The 18,657-nt window shown below is 39.6% G+C and overlaps 1 protein-coding gene across 1 annotated transcript in view; it reads left to right on the forward strand.

Moving 5' to 3' along the window:
• Nucleotides 1-16,794, forward strand: part of LOC148596011 (uncharacterized) — a 192,338-nt gene extending 175,544 nt beyond the window's left edge. Inside the window, exons 4-7 of the mRNA XM_088534384.1 lie at nucleotides 11,915-12,049; nucleotides 12,772-12,884; nucleotides 13,299-13,440; nucleotides 16,666-16,794. Coding sequence (XP_088390510.1) covers nucleotides 11,915-12,049; nucleotides 12,772-12,884; nucleotides 13,299-13,440; nucleotides 16,666-16,794 — 519 coding nt within the window. The remainder of the gene's footprint in view (nucleotides 1-11,914; nucleotides 12,050-12,771; nucleotides 12,885-13,298; nucleotides 13,441-16,665) is intronic.
• Nucleotides 16,795-18,657: the final 1,863 nt, after the last annotated feature.

An 18,657-nucleotide genomic window follows, 5' to 3' on the forward strand; every position in this document is an offset into this window, starting at 1 on the left:
TCCTATAAAGAGTTCTAAATATGAAGGAATTGCATTTATTTTGATGGATGAGGCCTAATCAAGCTGAGAGAAGCAGCAAGTAGAGATTAGAGTTGGTAGCAAATATCTGATAATCTGTTTCAGTATTTCAAAATATGGAAGGCAGGTAAATTAGACTAAACTAATAAATTAAAAGTTAAGCTGTTTGACATTTTTCCTTGGAAGTAGAATTCCATAGATGATGATTCTTGTATCTAGCACCTTCCTGACTGTGGACTAATAGTCATGATACATTCTCCCATTGCTATAGCTTTGTGCATGGTTTTTTTTTTTTATGTTTTTCTAAATCTCTGATTTCAAATTTATTCTGATATTATTGTTTCGTCTTGTCTTTTCCATGCCTTTTCCTAAATGGATATAGGAATGCAGCAGTCTCCCAACCAGACATCAAGAACAAGACAAACAGGGAAAGGTATTCTGAACAATAGCCTTTCAGAGATGAGACATATAATACAACATATAAACCTTTATGTAGCTTATTATTTTGGAGTCCCTCTTTTGATAGTTTTGGGTTTATAAATTACATATTTGTACGTGTGTGTTGGTGGTGATGGTGGAGTATTCATTTGCATGAGTCCTCTGTTACTGCATTCAAATTTTATTCTGTGTTTTCTCACTAGTGAAAGTGCCTTTTAAAAAATCTGCTGATGTGCTTTTGCTTCAGAATAGAAACGGGCCTGAAATAAAGTGGAAACGAGCCCTCTCCATGGTTTACTCTTTCAGATTACATCTTTTATTGTGGGACATCAAGGCTGTGGTTTTGTTTTGGCTAGTGTCTGTGTCACAAACATCTCCTCCTGTCTTCTAAAAATGGAAATGCAACCTGATTTTGATCATAGCCTGTAATTTTACATATCTAAGATAACTTAGAATTAATTGAAACAGCTGGCCACTTGTAGATATTACTGAAAAGCCCTGTCAGCAGGTTGGAAGTGTTCTAACATAACTGCCCATTTCTAAGAGACAGGTTTCTACTTGCGAAGGTTAGCAGGTAAATTAGACTGCTGACACTGAATATTTAGTTTTATACACAGCATTTCTGTATAGCAACAGAATACGGCAATGTTTGTATAATTAGGAAACCTTAAAAACAAAAGAGTGTGCCTGCATTTTATTTTTTTTTAGCTTGTTATCCCATGGTTAGTTGCAGCCTTTAAGTTTTGGATGAGACTCTGTAGAACATGTGCCCTGAAATAGCTTCTGTATGTAGAGGGTATGTTTGTTTTCTGTGGCTTTGTTTTGTTTTTTTACCCTTCAATCTTGGGAATCCAAGAACCCTTTTATTTCATCTTATCTTAGTTGTTGATAGGTGAAATGTTTTAGTAGTAGTTTGTGGAGGAGGAGGGCCTCGTAAGGTCCCTTTTCACGTCTCCCATTTTGATATCTTATGACCCTATGTGCAAGTTTCCTTCATCCCACTGCAGAAAACTTGGAGCGTAGTAGAGCGTGGGACAGTTACGTCTCTCTTGTCCGTTCAGTACCCCTCTTTGGCACTGTGCAGAGAACTGCTGGTGATTCCTCTGCATAGGAATAGCCTTCAGTTTTTGATTATGCATTTCAATATTTCTGGAGATTTACAAGATAACTTATTCCTGGGTAGGAAAGTGAATATGATATAGTATGTGTTATTTAAAGCACACGGTGTTTAAAATAATAAAATCTTGGCAAGTGATGTGTACTCAGGTGTAGTATGTGTGGTATGAATACTTCAGTGGTTTATTTACTTATTGTAGTGTTAAACTACCACCATTTTCAAATCATCTACTAATATAACATATTTATACTATGCTAGTTTTTTTAATTGCGTCCTAAATTTGCAGGTATAAGAGACCTAAGGAAACATAGTTGTTAGTGTTTTGTCTTTTAATTCAATATGATTTGAAAAACCAGTTGTTTGGGAAATATTTTCCTTCATGATGTCTTGTGTTGGTTAACTATCTCAAGTTTCACTCTATTATGACTTGTAGTATTATCTATGTTAAATGTTTGAGTGTATTGTTGAAATTAGCAGATTTGGCATGCTAAAAATTGATCATGTTGACTAACATTTCAACAGGGACAGATGACGTTTCCCATGAAGACTCGATCAGGTGAGCATGGAACAAGGCCTAGCACTTACCTGAACATTGATTTGAGAGAGACAATACTTACTTTGCTTTCTTTTTAAGAAGTCCTGAGAAAGAAGTTAGTTATGACACTTGGCATACTTCTTTGGAAGAAGAACTGGATTTTACTCCCAAGGTATGGTGCCTTCATAGGAAAAATTTCCCATAAAATGACTTACTTAAAGGCAGATTTTCTATGGGATGGAGTAAAATGGTATTTTCAGGCAGGTTTGTTTCCTCCTGCCTAGTGGTCTCTTGCCTGCCACCCTTTTTGCTGCTGTGAACTTTCTCCTCCAAAGCTTGTAGCCGTAGCAGAGCACGCAGCAGCCTTGCGGGTGGGTGCGAAAGAGCACTAGGTGGCATTGAAAGGAGTGACATTTTCTTAATTCTGGTTCTTTTGAGTCAGATGTCTCGATCATAAAAGCTGGTCAACTCCTAGATTACCCATTTTTTTTTGTCCTCCAAACTTTGCTCTCTGTCTCAGGTAGCTTTGGTGATAGAATTCTGACAGATGTGGAAAAAGGGCATTTATCGATCCAAATCTGCTGAAATGCTTCATCCCCTGGCTCTCCTGTGCTCCTTGTCCGGTTTGTCAAAAGTGCTTGGGGGGAGGCAGTTGCTCAAGCAGGTCTCTCTCCTGTATGTTGGCATCCTGTGCTTGGAAGTGATCTAGCCCTGCCCGTGGCATGGTATTCCTCCTAGCACCTGTGCGCTCTCACACACGCCTTCCTATGTTCTGAAGGGGAGGTCTGGGGCATTGGGATTACGCTGTGGTGAAGAATTTGAGTGTGTGGTGGTGGATCCCACACTGTAATGCTGTAATTTAATTAAAGTTATGTATTTATAGTGGTTAAAATGGAAATGATCCATATTTCTAGCATCGTATTGAAACAGCTAGGGAAGTAATTTTAACAGTTTAGCAAGGTAACAGTTACTTGGGTCACTTGTAAATGTTTCAAAATAAGCATCCTGCAAATGCAACCCCAAACACAGTTGAATTTTAGTCAATTATTTCAGGTAAAAAGACTTGAATTTTAATTAATAATTGCAAATATAATTCAAAAAGATTTTGTAGAATTGTGATGCATGTGGACATAATTTTAGAAATTATTTGGAAACAAAAGGACAGCCTTCTCATACTTACCGTTCAAGATTTGGTACAAACAAATGATGTGTTATTTTCTCTTTTTAAATAAATAGATAATTCTGCTTAAAGCTGTTTTTATTTACAGAAACCACCAAAGCCAAACCTGGCACTGCTAGTGAATGCTTCTGAACAGCTGAGGAAAAACCGTGAGTTTCTTGGAAAAATTTTATGATATGCTGCACAAATGTAGACATGCTAAGTGTTGTGTTTTTGTTTGTTTTTGGCTGTAGTAAAAGAGAAAAGTAGCATTATGAAAAAAGAACATGTAGTCATTTCAGAGAAAAAAAAAAGGTCAGATTGTGAAGATGAAGCTGTTGAATCCCCTTCTAAGTCTTTGTCCCTGGTCAAGTCCTTCCCTGATCTTGCCCATCCCTCACCTGGCTCCTTTTCCAGACATTCCCAGATGACTCATCTCCTGTGCTTTAAGCAGGTAACATGCCCATTATCATTCTATAACTCCTTTTGTTTGTTTACGTATGTTTTTCCTTTCCTCACGCTTTAAGATGGTGATGGTTGTAGAGTTGAAAGTCCTAAATCACCAAAGGAAAACCTCACACAAGTAACAGCATCAGACACAAACCTCAGCAAAGGAGTGTGTGAAGAATTGAATCAAGATGTCTCAGATGCAAGCAACCTGGAGAAAGAAGAGAAAGAAGATGGAAATGATGGTGGTGAGGATGTTGAAGATGATGAAGAGGATGAGGAGGAAGATCTTACTCTAGGTGAAAAGGAGGAGGAAGATCTGAAAGATGAAGAAGAAACTCAATCTAATGACCTAGTAGAAGAGGAGCAGGGGAAAAAAACAGAAGCTAAGGGAGGAATAAATAATGAATTGGGGCATTTCAGTAGTTTTAAAAAGGAAGAGGAAGCTCAGTTTGGAATGGGAAATGCCTGTGCAGGAGAACTTGATGAGAAAATGGAGGAATTGGACACTCCCGGGTCTTTTATAGATGGGTGTTTTGAAAATGTACAAGAAAGTGTAATGACTCTGTCTCATCCATTAGTGAATAATGAAATATCTTACAAGTCAGTACCAAAAGAAGCAGTTTTCCAGAATCTAAATAATATGCAAAATGGAGAAGCAAGCTGGAAAATGGAATGTGTGATTCAGGAAGATTTTCACAAAAATCCTGACTCCTGCTTTGCAGACGCTGAAATGACAGAGCCCCCAAAAGAGACATTTTTGCCTCTCTCGGAGAGGTCTGGTCTTGGAGAGAAAGAATCAAGCTTCAGTGATGTCTTTGAGAGTAGTACTAATTCTTGTTCAGAAGCAGAAAACCCAAGAAGACTTGGAAGTAAAAGGGAGAATTCTGTGGTTCTGGAATGTGTGGATGCTAAAGAGAAGCAATGTGAAGCAGCAGCTAATAAAGTGTGTGAAGCCCTGGAAGGAGCAAGTGAAAGCTTTAGCTTAGATAGCTGTGAAGAAAAACTAAGATCAGCATTTCCCTCGAGCACCAAAGTAAGTACACAAGGATAATTCAATCACCAGAGTATTTTCTAAAGGTCTAATAAGAAATGGGTGGCAAACTTGATTTTGTTAATATTTGTCCTTGCATATATTCTTTTTTTGGGTCATCTTTTTCTGGTATTAGAAAATGTCTCACTAAAAACATACACCTAGACAAAGCAATTTCTTTGGTTAAAGATATTATCAGATTATACTTTTATTTGATTTTTATATGTGGTTACAGTGGTGTTGGCAAGGGGAGAAGAGACAGTAGACATTTTCTGTAGTGAGTAAAATGTCTCTCAGAGAGGAGGATGTACAAATATTGGTAAAGAGTTACTGCAGTCCAGTAAAAGTTGTGCTATAAAGGGTAAAAGTGAGGAAGCAAAATTGGTTTTGCGGGGTTGTTTGAGAGTGAGGGAACTGGTGGTTTTAGTCAGAGCAAAGAAGGGAAGCGGGGGAGCTGTGCTCCTGAATACTGTAATGTAGGTGAAGCTAGACCCACTAGGTGACCCATGAAATGTTGGGACTGGAGCTGGCCGGGCACTACCAGGTGCAGCTCTGGGCCCTGGGCGGAGGGGCACCCGTCTGCCCTCCTTGAGGCAGCCTTCAGTACCTGTGAGACAGCCAGCAGACTCTCAGTTCACTTGTGGTGTTCCTTCACAAAATGTGCTTTTTTATGTATTGATTGCATGTCTGTTTTGGGTGAATTTAGGAAGAATCGTCTGAATGGGATGAAAAGGAAAAGGAGGATGCTGAAGAGGACCTGCAAGGTGCCGGTGTTGAAGGTGTGAAAAATGTTGTTGCTAATGACAGTCCTCAAGTCCGGAATCCTTCAGAAGACCATACTGCTGTGAGAAGTAAGCTAACAGATATCTGTATTACTAGGGCAGTATGAAATGGAGCTCAAGTAATGGACCAAGACTTTATAGGGCTGTGAGCACAGACAGGAAAGATGGTGTTGTCATAGCTCATTTCATATCACCTGTTTACTTTACAACTTACGAAAAAAAACACACACGAAATGTTTTTCCCTCGTGTGAAAATCTCTCTCAAACTTCTCAGTTTGGACTTGGTGTGCACTATGACCATGCTAACATATTGTATATATGTATGTTTTCATACATCATTATATAATAGAGAGAGAGTTTTTCTCTTTAGGATTTTGTGAGTTGGGGGGGATATATTAGTCCGTGTTTCAGATCTTTCTTAAAAACATGATGATTCAGGATGCAGTCTAGGCATAAAGAAACTGTTCATTATTTTTAAAAATGTGTTTTTTACTGTAGGTGAGTACTCAGAACCTACCTTTCACGTGTCATTCTCAGCTGAAAAAAAGGAAGCCATCAAGGCTCCCATTGAAAACTATGAAAGGCAGGTATGTAAAACCAAATATTTTAAATTAGAGTTTGAGTTGACAATTTTATTAAACATTATGGCAAAGGAAAACTTACCAGTCTGTGAAAACTTGGAAGAAGATGAAAGTTTATTATAGATTACAGATGAAAGTTTATTATAATCTGAAGCCAAATTGGCTGCAATCTTTCTATGGTTGTATAAAATGCTTAATATTAGGATGGATACATACCATATATTATATTATGGGTACAAACCAATATTATTGTGTTTCCAGCTGATTTGCCTAATTTTTGGTCAATGTTTTTCTTTAAGTGTGCAGTGCTGAGGAACAGCACGATTGAATTGAATCCATTTTTCATGCAAAGTGCACATTTGAGTGTTTGTTTGTGAGATTTTTCCGTCTTTTATCATCTGCTGATCTTTCAGATAAAAATTCTCTAGACCTTCCTGTTTGTGTAAGGAGAAGTTAAACTTTGAAATTTGGTGACCAACAGGATGCTTTCCCTGTCTCCAAATGTACCCTCCTTTGCCCAGATTAAATGTTGAGAAAGAGGTTATTTTCAAGGTGCCGTATTCCCTGGGGTCTGAGGCAGGCCTTCCGCTTGCACTAGGCACACTCGTCAGGTCTGGCTAGAGGGGAGGTCTTCAGTGAGTGTTTGGAGTCTTCTGTAACACCTGAACTGGTAGTGGAGCAAGCAATTTCTGCCCCGTACGTGGGCACCCTGCAGGACGAACGGGCTTAGTTTTAAAGGACACGGTGATCAAGTCAGCCTAAGTGATTAGACTTACTGGAGAGTGGTGACAGTTGGACAAAGCGATTGGGAAGGCTGAGAGACACTGTGACTGGCTGAGATGGTGCTGCCCCCAAAAGAGCCTGGCAAATCAGAAAGTAGAAGGAAGGAAAGGACAGGAAAACATAAGCAGCTGTAAGGAATAATTGTATTATATCAGTGAAACATGAATAAAACAAGTGCTCGCAGTGCTGTGAAGATAAAAAGAACCCTCATGTCCAGACAAACCTAATTCACGGAAGACTGGTATCTCCAAGTGGTTGTTTTGGGATGGGTTTATTTGTTTATTTTAAGAAAATGATGGTTCAGTGAAGCTTTAATTTACTTTTCCCTGTTTTGAATATAAACAATTGTTTTCAAAATCATTGAATATGATGAGTTTGCACCACAAATTAGTTAGATGAACTGTAACTTCCTTTCTCTTTTTTTTTGTTTTGTTTTTTTTTGTCTGTACCTACAATAGAATGAATATATTTTAGAAACTACCAATTTGATAGAGAAAGCAACACATGAAAATCAGATTGGCAAAGCAGAAATTTCACATCAGGAAGCCCTATCACAACATAAGGACTTGCACAATACTAAGAAGCAGTTAAGTCCAAAACCTTGGGAAGAAAGATATGAAAGAATATGGGTTGAAAATGAGAAAAGGGAATTGAAAATGATTTTTAAAAACGTTATGGCGGAGCTGAAGCAGATATTCCCTGAAGTTAATGCAACTGAAAAAACTATTTCATTTGTTGGAGAAATGTGTGCGGATGACTCCGACGAAGAACAGCAGTCTTGTGGCATCCTGGAAAGGAATCCGGATAAAGAACTACAGCAAGATATGGAAAGATTTAAGAGTAAGGTAGGAATGCTGCAAACGGTATTCCTGGCTTTGGAGAAAGAGACGGTACAGCTGCAAAAAGAGGTAGAAGTTCACCTGCTCTTCCTCGTTCTTTAATCCTTCTCCATACCGACGGTCCTGTTCACCTTAGCTATTCATCATTAAGGAAAGCTGCCTTGTGCAAAGGCATTGAACCTTTTGGTTCAATGTAGGTACATTATAAGAATAGAGGGAGAGGTGGAGAGTTGTCCTCTTTGTCATTGTGTAATTAGAAGGTTCTGAGAAAATCCAGAACATACTATTGTTCTGGTTTAACAACAGGTGGCATTCAGTTCCAGTGTAAGTAGTTAATAGTTCATTGCCATAAAAGAAATGCACACAGTAACACTAGTTCTTATTCTGCATTAAAGAATGAAAACAGCTTCAGAACAGGGTCCTGATTCATCTCTGCATTTGCTATGAAGTGTGCGTGGTGTGCCTTCATTGAACTTCCTGTTTGCTGTGAAACCATTTCTGCTGGGGCATTTTTTGGTGTTTTATTGCTTTTCTTGTTTTGGTTTGTTCTCCATTAAGGACATAATAGCCCATCACACTTTGAGTCTTTTCTTCTGTATTTTTACAACTAACATTTTGCATTCCTTCTAACCTTCTGTCCATCAGTAATGCCTTCACTTCTCCGTTGTTCATGTTCAAGATGCACTATTGTTTCCCTTCTAAGGGCCCATAAATCCCAAGTACTTCCGCTGAATCAACATATTTTGTAGTATAATTTTATGAAAGTACCTCTCTGAAATGAAAATGCTTAAATTCACATTACATGGCTTTAGAAATAAAGACTGAATTATTCAGTTTTGGGTATGATGTTTCTCTCTTGGTGATAGTAAGAAACAAGCAGAAATACGTAAAGCTTAATTTTTCTTTTTGTAGGTTGAGGAGAAAAAAAGAAAGCAAGGATGTTTTGAAAAGCAGATGGTGGCAAAACAAGAAGACCTTGAGAAATTAAACATATTGCCAGGCAATGTTACTAATCAGCAAATGAAACAAAGGCTTCCTCTAGAAGAGGACTGTCTTAGAACAAAGTATGAAGAAATGGAAGAAGAAAAACCCAAAAAGATTTTTTCAAACAAGAAGAGATCCAAATTAATTGAAATACCATTGAAAAGGTAAACTAATATCTCTAATTCTTCTTTGTAAAATTAATTGTCTTCTTCTTTATAATTTTTTAATTTGCTCTCCAAAGTAGTTTCCTAAATACAGATGGCCCTACAGACATTGCTTCCCAAACATTTAAGAAAAAAATACTGTTTTGGGGAAGAACTAGAGTTCACAGTAGACACTCAAATTTATTGCTTTTTTGTCAATACAGAGGCTAAACATATCTTCAAGGCTGGAGACAAGAGAAAAATAGCTGTTTTTTATGAGAAATAGCTATCCTGGGGAAAAAAAATGATAGAGGCTTGCAGTTTACTTTACCTTCTCCCTTTTCTAGGTGACTTTAATGATCTCCATGCAAGTGGTGTTTTCATTAAGTTCAGGCCCATTTTGTCCTGTGAAAAGGGAAGGATCACATTGCCAAATTGACCCCAAGGGCTTGAAGAAAGCACACATGGAGTCTTTGCTCTCTCATCTCTTTTGTACAGAAAGTTGAAAGCTGGAGATATAGTGCCCTCATAAACAGATAGCTAGTTCAAGAAAACAGGGCTAGTCACCCATGCTACTTCACTTACTGTAGCTACGACAGTTCTGTATGCACGGCCAATATCACAATCCATTAGCAAAGTCCTGAAATAATAAATTAGCAGAGCTTAGAATTGCCTCAGCAATAAACCAAACTTTTGTGGAACTTAAGTCCATAATTCTGAGCATGTGGGCTCTGCTTCAGCCGAGCATTTAGACCTTTATCTGATGCATCGTAATGGGACTTAAATGAGAATATTTGTGGGGGCTGCTGCTGCCTTTCTTTTTTTTTTTTTTTTTTTATCTTGGGCTCTGACAATCAGCTCTGGTAGTTCAAGCCAGATGTGCTCCTGAGGAGAAAGACAAGTGCCTCTGTGAAAAAACCATGAAACCTTGTAGTACAGAAGTACCCCTGTAACCTCTACAAACATAATTATATAATTACAGGCATAATTGCCTATACAGAAGAGAAGGGAAGTGTTGGTTTGCTTTTTTGGGGGGAGTATACAGCAATGTTCAATTTATACAATCCTTCCAAATGTTCCCTAGTTCCTAGAAAGGACTAGTTTTACCCAGTTCCTCAGCTCTGAAACATAGGATGATGGAAAGATAATCCTGATGTGCAGGAACATCACCATCTGAGCACTGTCTCACTGATGCAAGCCTGCTTTCTGCTTCCTCCTTTCCTCCTGTCTCCTGATTGCACCTTCCCCCTCTGTTTCTAGAATGAGGAGTTTTAATAGCTGGTATCCTTCAGCATCTTTGGAGTCAAGTCTGTATTTTATCGCAGACATAGTTCTAAGTAGTTTCTGAGCATCATCCAAAGTGTGTCTGTTTCATAGAAATGTGTTATTCAAACAGTGATTTTTTTCTCTCTGTTTAATGCAGTAAATCTGCCGAGGCAACAAAAGGAACAAAGGAAAATGGGAGCAAAAAACAGATTTCAAAGCAAAAGGCTAATCAGCAGATGAGTTCTTCCAGTGGAATTCATTTTCAAGAATCAGATGATAACCCTTTCAGTGAAATATCCCAAGATGAACAAAGATATTGAGTATAAGGAATACTAGAAATGAAAATTAGTTTAAAATTGACCTGTAAACTAAAGGGAAAAAAAATTGTAACAATGATACTTGTTCTTTCACGTGACCAGTGTTATCCAATGCCCTTTGTGTTGCAAAATGTTTTCTTTTTGTTTAGGACATTTCAAAAGTGCTAGTCAAGTTAATGACAAGGATGAATGTACACACTGCTAAATTACCTTTATAGAATGTGTCTAAGTACATGCATTTATATGTGTGTGCATGTTTAACTCTCTATATTCCCTATACATACATACTATATATATATGCATTAAAATGCAAATGTTCTTCATTGCAGACTTCTCATTTTTTTTTAATCCTTTTATTTATCTCCTGTTTATCTCCTATTCCTTATTCTAGGACTGAGAGAGAAGGTTAACTAACCCCTTTATAATGCAGCTAAAAGATAGCTGTCTGCTCTTTGGAACTTGTATTTGATCTCTATAATTGACTGGGCATACTATATGAAGAAGAGCTTTCTTTGAATTAGCTTGGGGTTCTCTAACTTACATGCTACATACAACACAATGCTAAGATGCATGAAGTGGCAAGAAGGAAAAACAGGCAAAACAGGCTAGAGCTTCTGAACACAGGTTGAAGGCAGTTACTTATTGCTGAAAAGTAGGTTTCCCTGAAGAGTCTTAAAAAAAAAAAAAAAAAAGTTGTTCTGTTTTGCTTGCCTGAAACCACCTCATATTGGAGCAGTGAACTTGGTACGTCTTCCATGTGGAGCTAATTGAAATGGTTGCATAAATGAGCTACACTGGCCAGTCATAAAGCTGACAGTGATGCTGTCCCTACTACAGAATCCCAAATTATGAAGCTTTGACTTGTTAGGCAAGGATTCTCAGTGTTGAAAACAGAGCTAAAGCTCTAGTTTTAAACAAGCATTATGGATAATTCACTGGCGTAAGCCTCTGTGTGGCTGTGTGATTCCCATCATTTGGAACAATGGGCAGTTTTCAGAATCATGGTTATTTCAACTTTTTGCTTACCATTTTGTGATTAAAGTATCCTCCACTGTGAATAGTAATTTTTTTTTAGTCTTTAGTTTTTCAGCTATATATATATCAAAATTCTTCTATGAAATTTTCGTTTAGTTCACTTATAAAATTAAGCTGTTGGAGCTTAGTTTTAGATATTACTCACAACGTAATATGAGCATTCTAATAGCAACATCTATTTCTGTTTTCTAGATCTGCAACAAAAAGAGGCAATGAAAGGAACAAGGTACTGTAAAATAACTTTCTTGATTTAAGTTTGGGAGTGACAAATAAGTTAGGCCTCGCAGGCCCAAATACTGCCTTTGTCTTTTTCTTAAGTGAAGTTTGTCTGACTGCAGATCACTACTGATGCTTTGAATTGTCACAGGTAGCTGGAAAGGAGGTACGTTGTGTTTCCTGCAACTTTGGTTTCTCTTTTGGTGCCGTTGCTTTGACAGATGCCAAAGCAGAGTGTGTTATCTGTGACGGCAAAAGATCTGCGCAGTACCTGGGAGGAAGAACTGGAACGCAAATCCCAACTCGAAGAAGGCCTTGCTCAGCTTGAAAGGGAAAAGGCTGAGCTCCTGGAACAGGTTAGCCGAGAAAATTCTGCAGGCACTCAACAAAAGCCCAGGAGAACTGAGTTACTTTTCTTTGTCAAGTTCTTATAGTTTCAGGTTTTCTTGGGAAATAAGTGTCTGCTAATTTACAATGGGCAGCCTTTCCTTTTTTTTCCTTTACTGTAGAGGAAAGGTACAAGTAGAAAGTCAAAAAAACTGCTAGCTCTCCTCAGATTTGCCATAGAAAATAGCAGAAGGAAGAACAACAGTTGGATTAGTAAACATCCACAAGGATGAACTAGAGCTAATGCTACAGGTAGACAAAATGTCTGATAGTTCCCTAACAGAGAACTCTGTGGGCCACTGATCATAGAAGATCCCGCTGAAGCTTTAAAATAAGCTCTGCTCTTCCCTCTCTTCCCTGTTGTAGCTACGTTAAGCGCTCCCTGGTATTAGCAGAGGGATTGAGGAAGCCCTTCTCCAGTGTCTTTTCTACCTTCTCCCCATGAGTCCCTAGTAGAAGGTGGCCTCCACTTTGGGAGGAGGACATCTCTTTCTGTCTCCGGGTATTGGTCTGCTTGATAAGAGGATCAAAGTGCTGAATTTCACATAGGAGTTCTGTCTCCCGGAGTTCTGTCAACTCTCACCAGCAGAGAGAGATATCCTACAGTTCCTTTGTGAAGGATGCTCTGTGCACATACTGCATATAGATACCAGTCCTGAATTGTGTCTTGTTTTTTTCTGTTTTTCAGAAGTGCGAGACTGAAAGAAAGGAAGTGAAAAAACTGACAGAATTGAAAGGGCTAGTAGAAGTCCGTCTGGACCAAGAAATGAAACAAAACACTGGACCACAGAAAGAATGCGACAGGTAGAGCTTTTTAGTGCTTTAGAGCAAAGACTATGAGTACATAACTGTTCACCAATTCAAGCCTTGTGTTAAATTTTGACACTGGCTTCTGTATGTGAGCAGATGGTTTTAAATAGATGCAAAAGTAATTTTAAGTGCCGGCTGCCTGCAGTCATCTAGGGAGAAGAGAAGGAAAAAGTCCCTTATTTCTCTTTTAGGGGTAAAATTTTAAGCTCCCAAGACACTTGTGGGAGCATCTTTTGTCTTTCCCTCACCCCTCCCACTTTCTCCTTGCTTCTCCCTTTGTTAGCAATTCCTGATCTCTAGAGCATATTAAAGATGAAGTAAGCCCTGGCCATGCCATTTACATAAACATGTGTGAAAGGGGTCAGTTCTTGCTTTGCTTCTTAGTTTGCTTGTTAATTTGCTGTCCAGGGTCAAGAAGCTTTTGAAAACAGCTATGAAGAAACTGAAGGTGTATGAGGTGCGAGAGAGTGAGTCCCAGCTTAGTTCTCAGGGAGAAATGAAGAACAGGTATTCTGAAATGGGCACTGAAGTCAGTAGATTAAGAACAAAGGTAAGCTTTTTGATTATTCTTTTCCTTACTTCTTTCTATACTGTTGACTAAAGATCAAATGGGACTTCTTATCACTCTGGGTAAAAATGGCACCTTAGTGCAAACAGCAGTCGCGGTGAAGGCAGATAAAGGGCAGGCTGGTGTGGAAAGGAAGGAGGATCCAGGAGCCAGGGGCTGCAGCAAGGCAGGTGAGGGCTGCAGTCTCCTTGCCCAGGGCACAGTCCTAGAGGACAGAATCACAGAACAGTGGAGGTTGGAAGGGATCTCTGGAGAGCATCCAGTTCAACTCTCCTGCTCAGGCAGGGTCACCTAGAGCATAGTGCCCATGTCGCCGTCCAGACGGCTTTGGAATATCTGCAAGGATGGAGCCTACAAAACCTCTCTGGGCAACCTGTGAAACCAAACAAGAAGAGTAGGTCCAGTGAATCTTAGCAGGGTAAGCTAAGAGTCCAAGGTGGTGTGTAGGGATGCACAGGTCAGCAGTGAGGCCAGGAGGGCCTGTGTCAGGGTCTGGGGCAGGGTTGAGAGCAGCATGATAGGATAGCTCAGGCAGAAACCAAAGGTTAGAACCTAACCAGCTCCTGAGAACAGGAGGCCAAACCCTTGTTGTGGGGTGTCTCACGTCTCTTCCAGTACAGCTGCACTATGCTTAAGTCAGCCCTGTAAAGAGTCAGCTGAACTCTTGTGTTTTGAGCTCTAGCAGCACCTTCTACGTCTGATGGATGAATTCTTCCTCTGGAAGAAAGGTTGATAAAACTGTGTTAAATCAGTTTAGTTCGAGTTCATTTTTTGTGCCCTGTACTGTTGAATAGGAGACAGTTCACATTTCACTCTTCTAAACGGTGTTGTTGCTTTGAGGATAGGAGGTACTGCTGTGACACAGAGGTTTCTTGCCTTTTTGTTCACTAGTACCTGCTTTGGCCCATCTTTCCAAGTCTTAGGCACTTAGAAAAGGAATTCTGAGAAGATCAGCAGCCATTTCTTGTTCCAAAACATGCAGTCTAATCTGCTAAAACAACTGCTCATCATCCAAATAAAACACAACTGACTTGGGTAGGTAGCCACCTGGGTTGTAGAAAATTCAGGAGTGCTCATAGACCAAAAATTATTTACATCTGTTACCCCTGTTTAGTGATAGTCAAATGCTTTTAGAAGAGAAAAAGTGGGATAAATAATGCTGCTGCATGGGAAGCTCCCAGATAGCCTATTTATTGCACTTTGGCTTATAATATTTGGTCATTGGAAATTCTCTGAATTAAAACTATGTAACCTAATTTAAACCAGTGACTTCATAATGAGTGTAAGAAATGTCTTTGTTCATAGCTCATTTTCCATCCATTTCCATCTTCTATCATCCCAAAAGAATGACAGAAGTGTGCAAGTGCAATTGCCTAACTTCTCACTCTGTAGCATAGGGAAGGCTTTATGCTATGCTTAGGACACATTTCCTTTTAGGAGTTCCTGCTATATATTCTTAATTAATCGATCGTCCTTTTCACAGATGAATACTGTGTAGTTGCATGGGTAAAACTGCCTACTCTGCAGAAAGTCCTTTTTGGTCTATTTCTGCAGCAATGCTGCACCCTTGGTAATATCTCTGGCCAAAGTGGGCTCCACAGCTAACAGTCTGTGTGACACAATGTTTCTCACAGAATGCTAGCATCATATCCTATCATTTGGGAGCCACGTGGCACTCGTTGGACAAGGACATAATCCTTCACAAAATACTGTGATTTCTTCCCTTCTTTGCATAGAAGGGAGCCATGGGCAAGCCCTCCTCTTCACTCTGCTTTATCTCCTCTTTATTCTATTATTGAGAGAACGTGGCAAGTGTTTGGGTCCCTTTAATTCTGACTCAGTGCTCTGGTGCTGCCCACATCCTGAGGGTGTTTAAACAAGGTGTCTGCTTGCTTGATTTCAAGCAACCCACAGATGGGTAACAGCCAAAGCAGTGCCAGTAACGAGCAGCAGTTGCAGTTGCAGAGATGAATTTGCTTTGGATCTCTGTGAATGCTTGTTTCAGATGAGAGAGGGGGATGCACATTACTGAGGGAGCTCAGGAGGCAGCCAGTCCCTTCCCATCAGCCATGGCTGTTGAGTATGCAAGCAGGGGAAAGCAGGCAAAATGCAGGGACCTTGTACAAGAGTGATAAGGTGAAGACCAGGACAAGGGAACGGGAGCAGTAGGACAAGGAAGCAAGGCGAAGAGCACCGAAAAGGGAGCAGGATGGTCAAGGAGGAAAAGCTCCAAACAAGGCAGGCCTCCATGCAGGAGAGCAGAGGCAAGGGCCCTCTCACCAGGCCTTGCTGCAGCCAAACGCTCCTGCTCCTCAAGGTGGAGAACCTCTCGGAGGTGCTTTGTAGCAACGGTGGCTGCCTTGGCCGCTTCACGGCGGGAGGCGGGAGCTGGAGACACCGAGAGAAGAACAAGCACCCCAAATGCCCGAGCCTCTGTGTACAAACAGGAGGGAGCAGCAGGGAAGCCTAGGAAGAAGGGAGCCCACCAGATAAAGGGAGACTGGGCAAATACCCAGTCTTTTTATGATGACTCCTAAAAAAAGAGGACCAATGCTAAAAGAAGTAGTAATAGCTGAGGGATTTGCACTGCTTTAAAAGCAAATATCAGAAAAGTGTAACTATTAAAATATTAACTGTATTTTATATATAATTCTAGGTGCGAGGAGAAATGGATGAAAAAATCACTGAAGAGCTTGACCAAGGTAATTTGTTCAATTATGTTCCAATTTAATTTTAGTTCCAATTTTATTTCCAATTTTTTTCTTGTCTTAGCCTGACTGCGGTATGAAAGTATTTGCTTTTTACAAGGCTGATTATTTTGGACTTTATCACATAAAAGGCAGAAACAATTTTAAAGTCTAGTATTCCAAAGCACAGTTGCTGTGAACTTTTAAGGAAAACGGAAACTTGAGTATAAAGAGTGGCAATTGTTTTTGAGTTCCCTTGAAGACATTTTGCATATGGCCTCTGGAATTTATTTTCCTAGCTTTACCAAAACTGTTGACTAATGAACATTATGAATGTTCACAGTGAATAAACCTGAAAAATCATATTTATTCCTTTGTGCCTGTCCTCGTGACTGTTTCCCTTGGATGCTCTTAAATATTTCTTCAGATCTTTACCTTCTGCAGTAACCCGCTTATTTGGCCCCAGTCTACTGTAGAACTAGTGCATGGAATCTTACCTCCTTTTCTCCCCTTTCTCCAGCCGCTGCTGAGCTTGAGACTGGATCTGCTGGAGTTTCCCCCGTGCTATCTAGTGATGGATCTTCAAAGAATGTACATGCAGACCAGGATCCCCTGTCAAGGGCAATACAGGAACAGCGTGATGTTTTAACCAAAAATTATTTGAACTGAACGATTACTAGAGAAAGACTGCAAAATAAATGGTTTATTTACCTATTAATTGTTTGTCACTAAATGGTTTAGAGAGGGAAAAATCCTTATTGCAGTTTGAATATAAGCTCTGCCTGTATTAAATGGATGTCAAGCACACTGCACTTGTCTGTGAAGAATATTGCAGGGATGTATTTTTGTTTATTTTGTACTCACAGTAAGAACATGAGATGGGGGCAGGGCATGGGTGACTTCCAGCACTCCTCCCGTTATACTTGCCTGCTCCTTTCCTCTAAAATTCCAAACATTAGGCAGATACCATCGCTTTCCTCTGAACACATCATATCCTAGAATGTTCCGTGGGTGTGAAATTAGTACCACATCCACAGCTGTCATCCTCTTTTCCCCAGGCAACCATAATTGTGTCCTAGCGAGTGGGCATTTTTCATTAGCACCTGTAACTCCACTAATCACAAAACATTTTTGAGAAGGTTTAATTCCTAATGATTCTGCTTGCAACTTGTTCAGAACACTAATCTGTGCTCCAGTATCAATCAAAAATTCTATGCTAAGTTTTTTTGGACCAACAGGAATTGATATATAGGGTTCTTTGTTCTTGGGCCATTGAAAAACCTGTATCATGCGGGCTGGGCAGCCCTAATCCCAATCCGCTTTGTTTAGTTTTTTGATCTCCTAAACTCTTTGCTTAGAGGCGCAAAGGGATTGTTTGTTCTGTCAGAGGCAGGGGGAGAGGGGGAGTTCTTGTCTTGTCCGCTTGAAGGAGGAGATTCAGTTGCTCTGTGTTGCAGGATTTCAACCGATTTTCTGATGCAGCTAGAGGATTGCCCCTGCAGCATAACGCGGAGCACTCCTAAAGCTAATGCTTGTCGCCATAAATCATTACGCAGAGGGCTGTTAATTTGATTTAGTGATGCCGGCAGACCCTGAAAGTATTGTGCAGGTGTTTGTTAATCTCTGTGTGTGTCTGGAGGGCTCTAAGGGGGCTGCAGTTGCTCAGGAAGCTGGTTTTGCTCACAGTCCTAAGCTTTGTCTTCCCCCTCTCCTTATGCGATCCTATTTCTTCCTCTGAGGCTTTCCAAAAGATGACCCGAACTATTCAGTACCAATAAAAGCAGAGTAACTGTGTATCTCGCAGCAGCAAATGGAGCCATTTGATCACTAGCCTGAGAGGAAGTGTTGTATTACTGTTTCCAGCTATTCCTTTTAATTAATTACAAAAGAACCAAGAGCAGAACTTGTCATTTTTACATGTCACACTTACAGGTATGGGACTGTTTTTTAGCTTCTCTCAGATGTTTAAATGATCATTTACAGTCAATGGTAATGAATGAAGGGTGAGGTTCAAACCAATATAGTTTTTATTTGCTAAATGAGCCTCTTATTTTCATCCTGCCACCCTTTCATTTAAACTAAGCACTCTGAAAACTATTTGTAGGGGAGGATCATCTTAAAAAGTATTGATAAACTTGTTCTTTGGAGAGAAAAAACAAGGGGAGTTGAATTGAAACAAGCAAACAAGCAAACAAATACAAACTTTATAAGGCTTTGAAGCCATAGAATATAAGGAATTAAATGTTTTACCGGGACAAGAAAACTGCCAAACATAAGATGGAGGTGAAAGACTATCATTCCTTATTATAACATGACATTTAAAGATAAGAAGAATGCTCAGTCCCCAGCTTGGCACAGTAGGTAACTTTGCTCTGCAGCAAAAAACAGACAAAATGAGGTAAATGATTTGCAGCAGGCAATGTGTCTTACTTGGACTACTTTGGTGCATGAATATGCAATATTTATGTTTTATGGTTTCATTATGCATGAACTCACTAATTCATTAACTTAT

Source organism: Tinamus guttatus, unplaced genomic scaffold (genome assembly GCF_059628265.1).
Source record: "Tinamus guttatus ecotype Peru unplaced genomic scaffold, ASM5962826v1 Tinamus_guttatus_pri_ptg000035l, whole genome shotgun sequence".
Classification (NCBI taxonomy): domain Eukaryota; kingdom Metazoa; phylum Chordata; class Aves; order Tinamiformes; family Tinamidae; genus Tinamus; species Tinamus guttatus.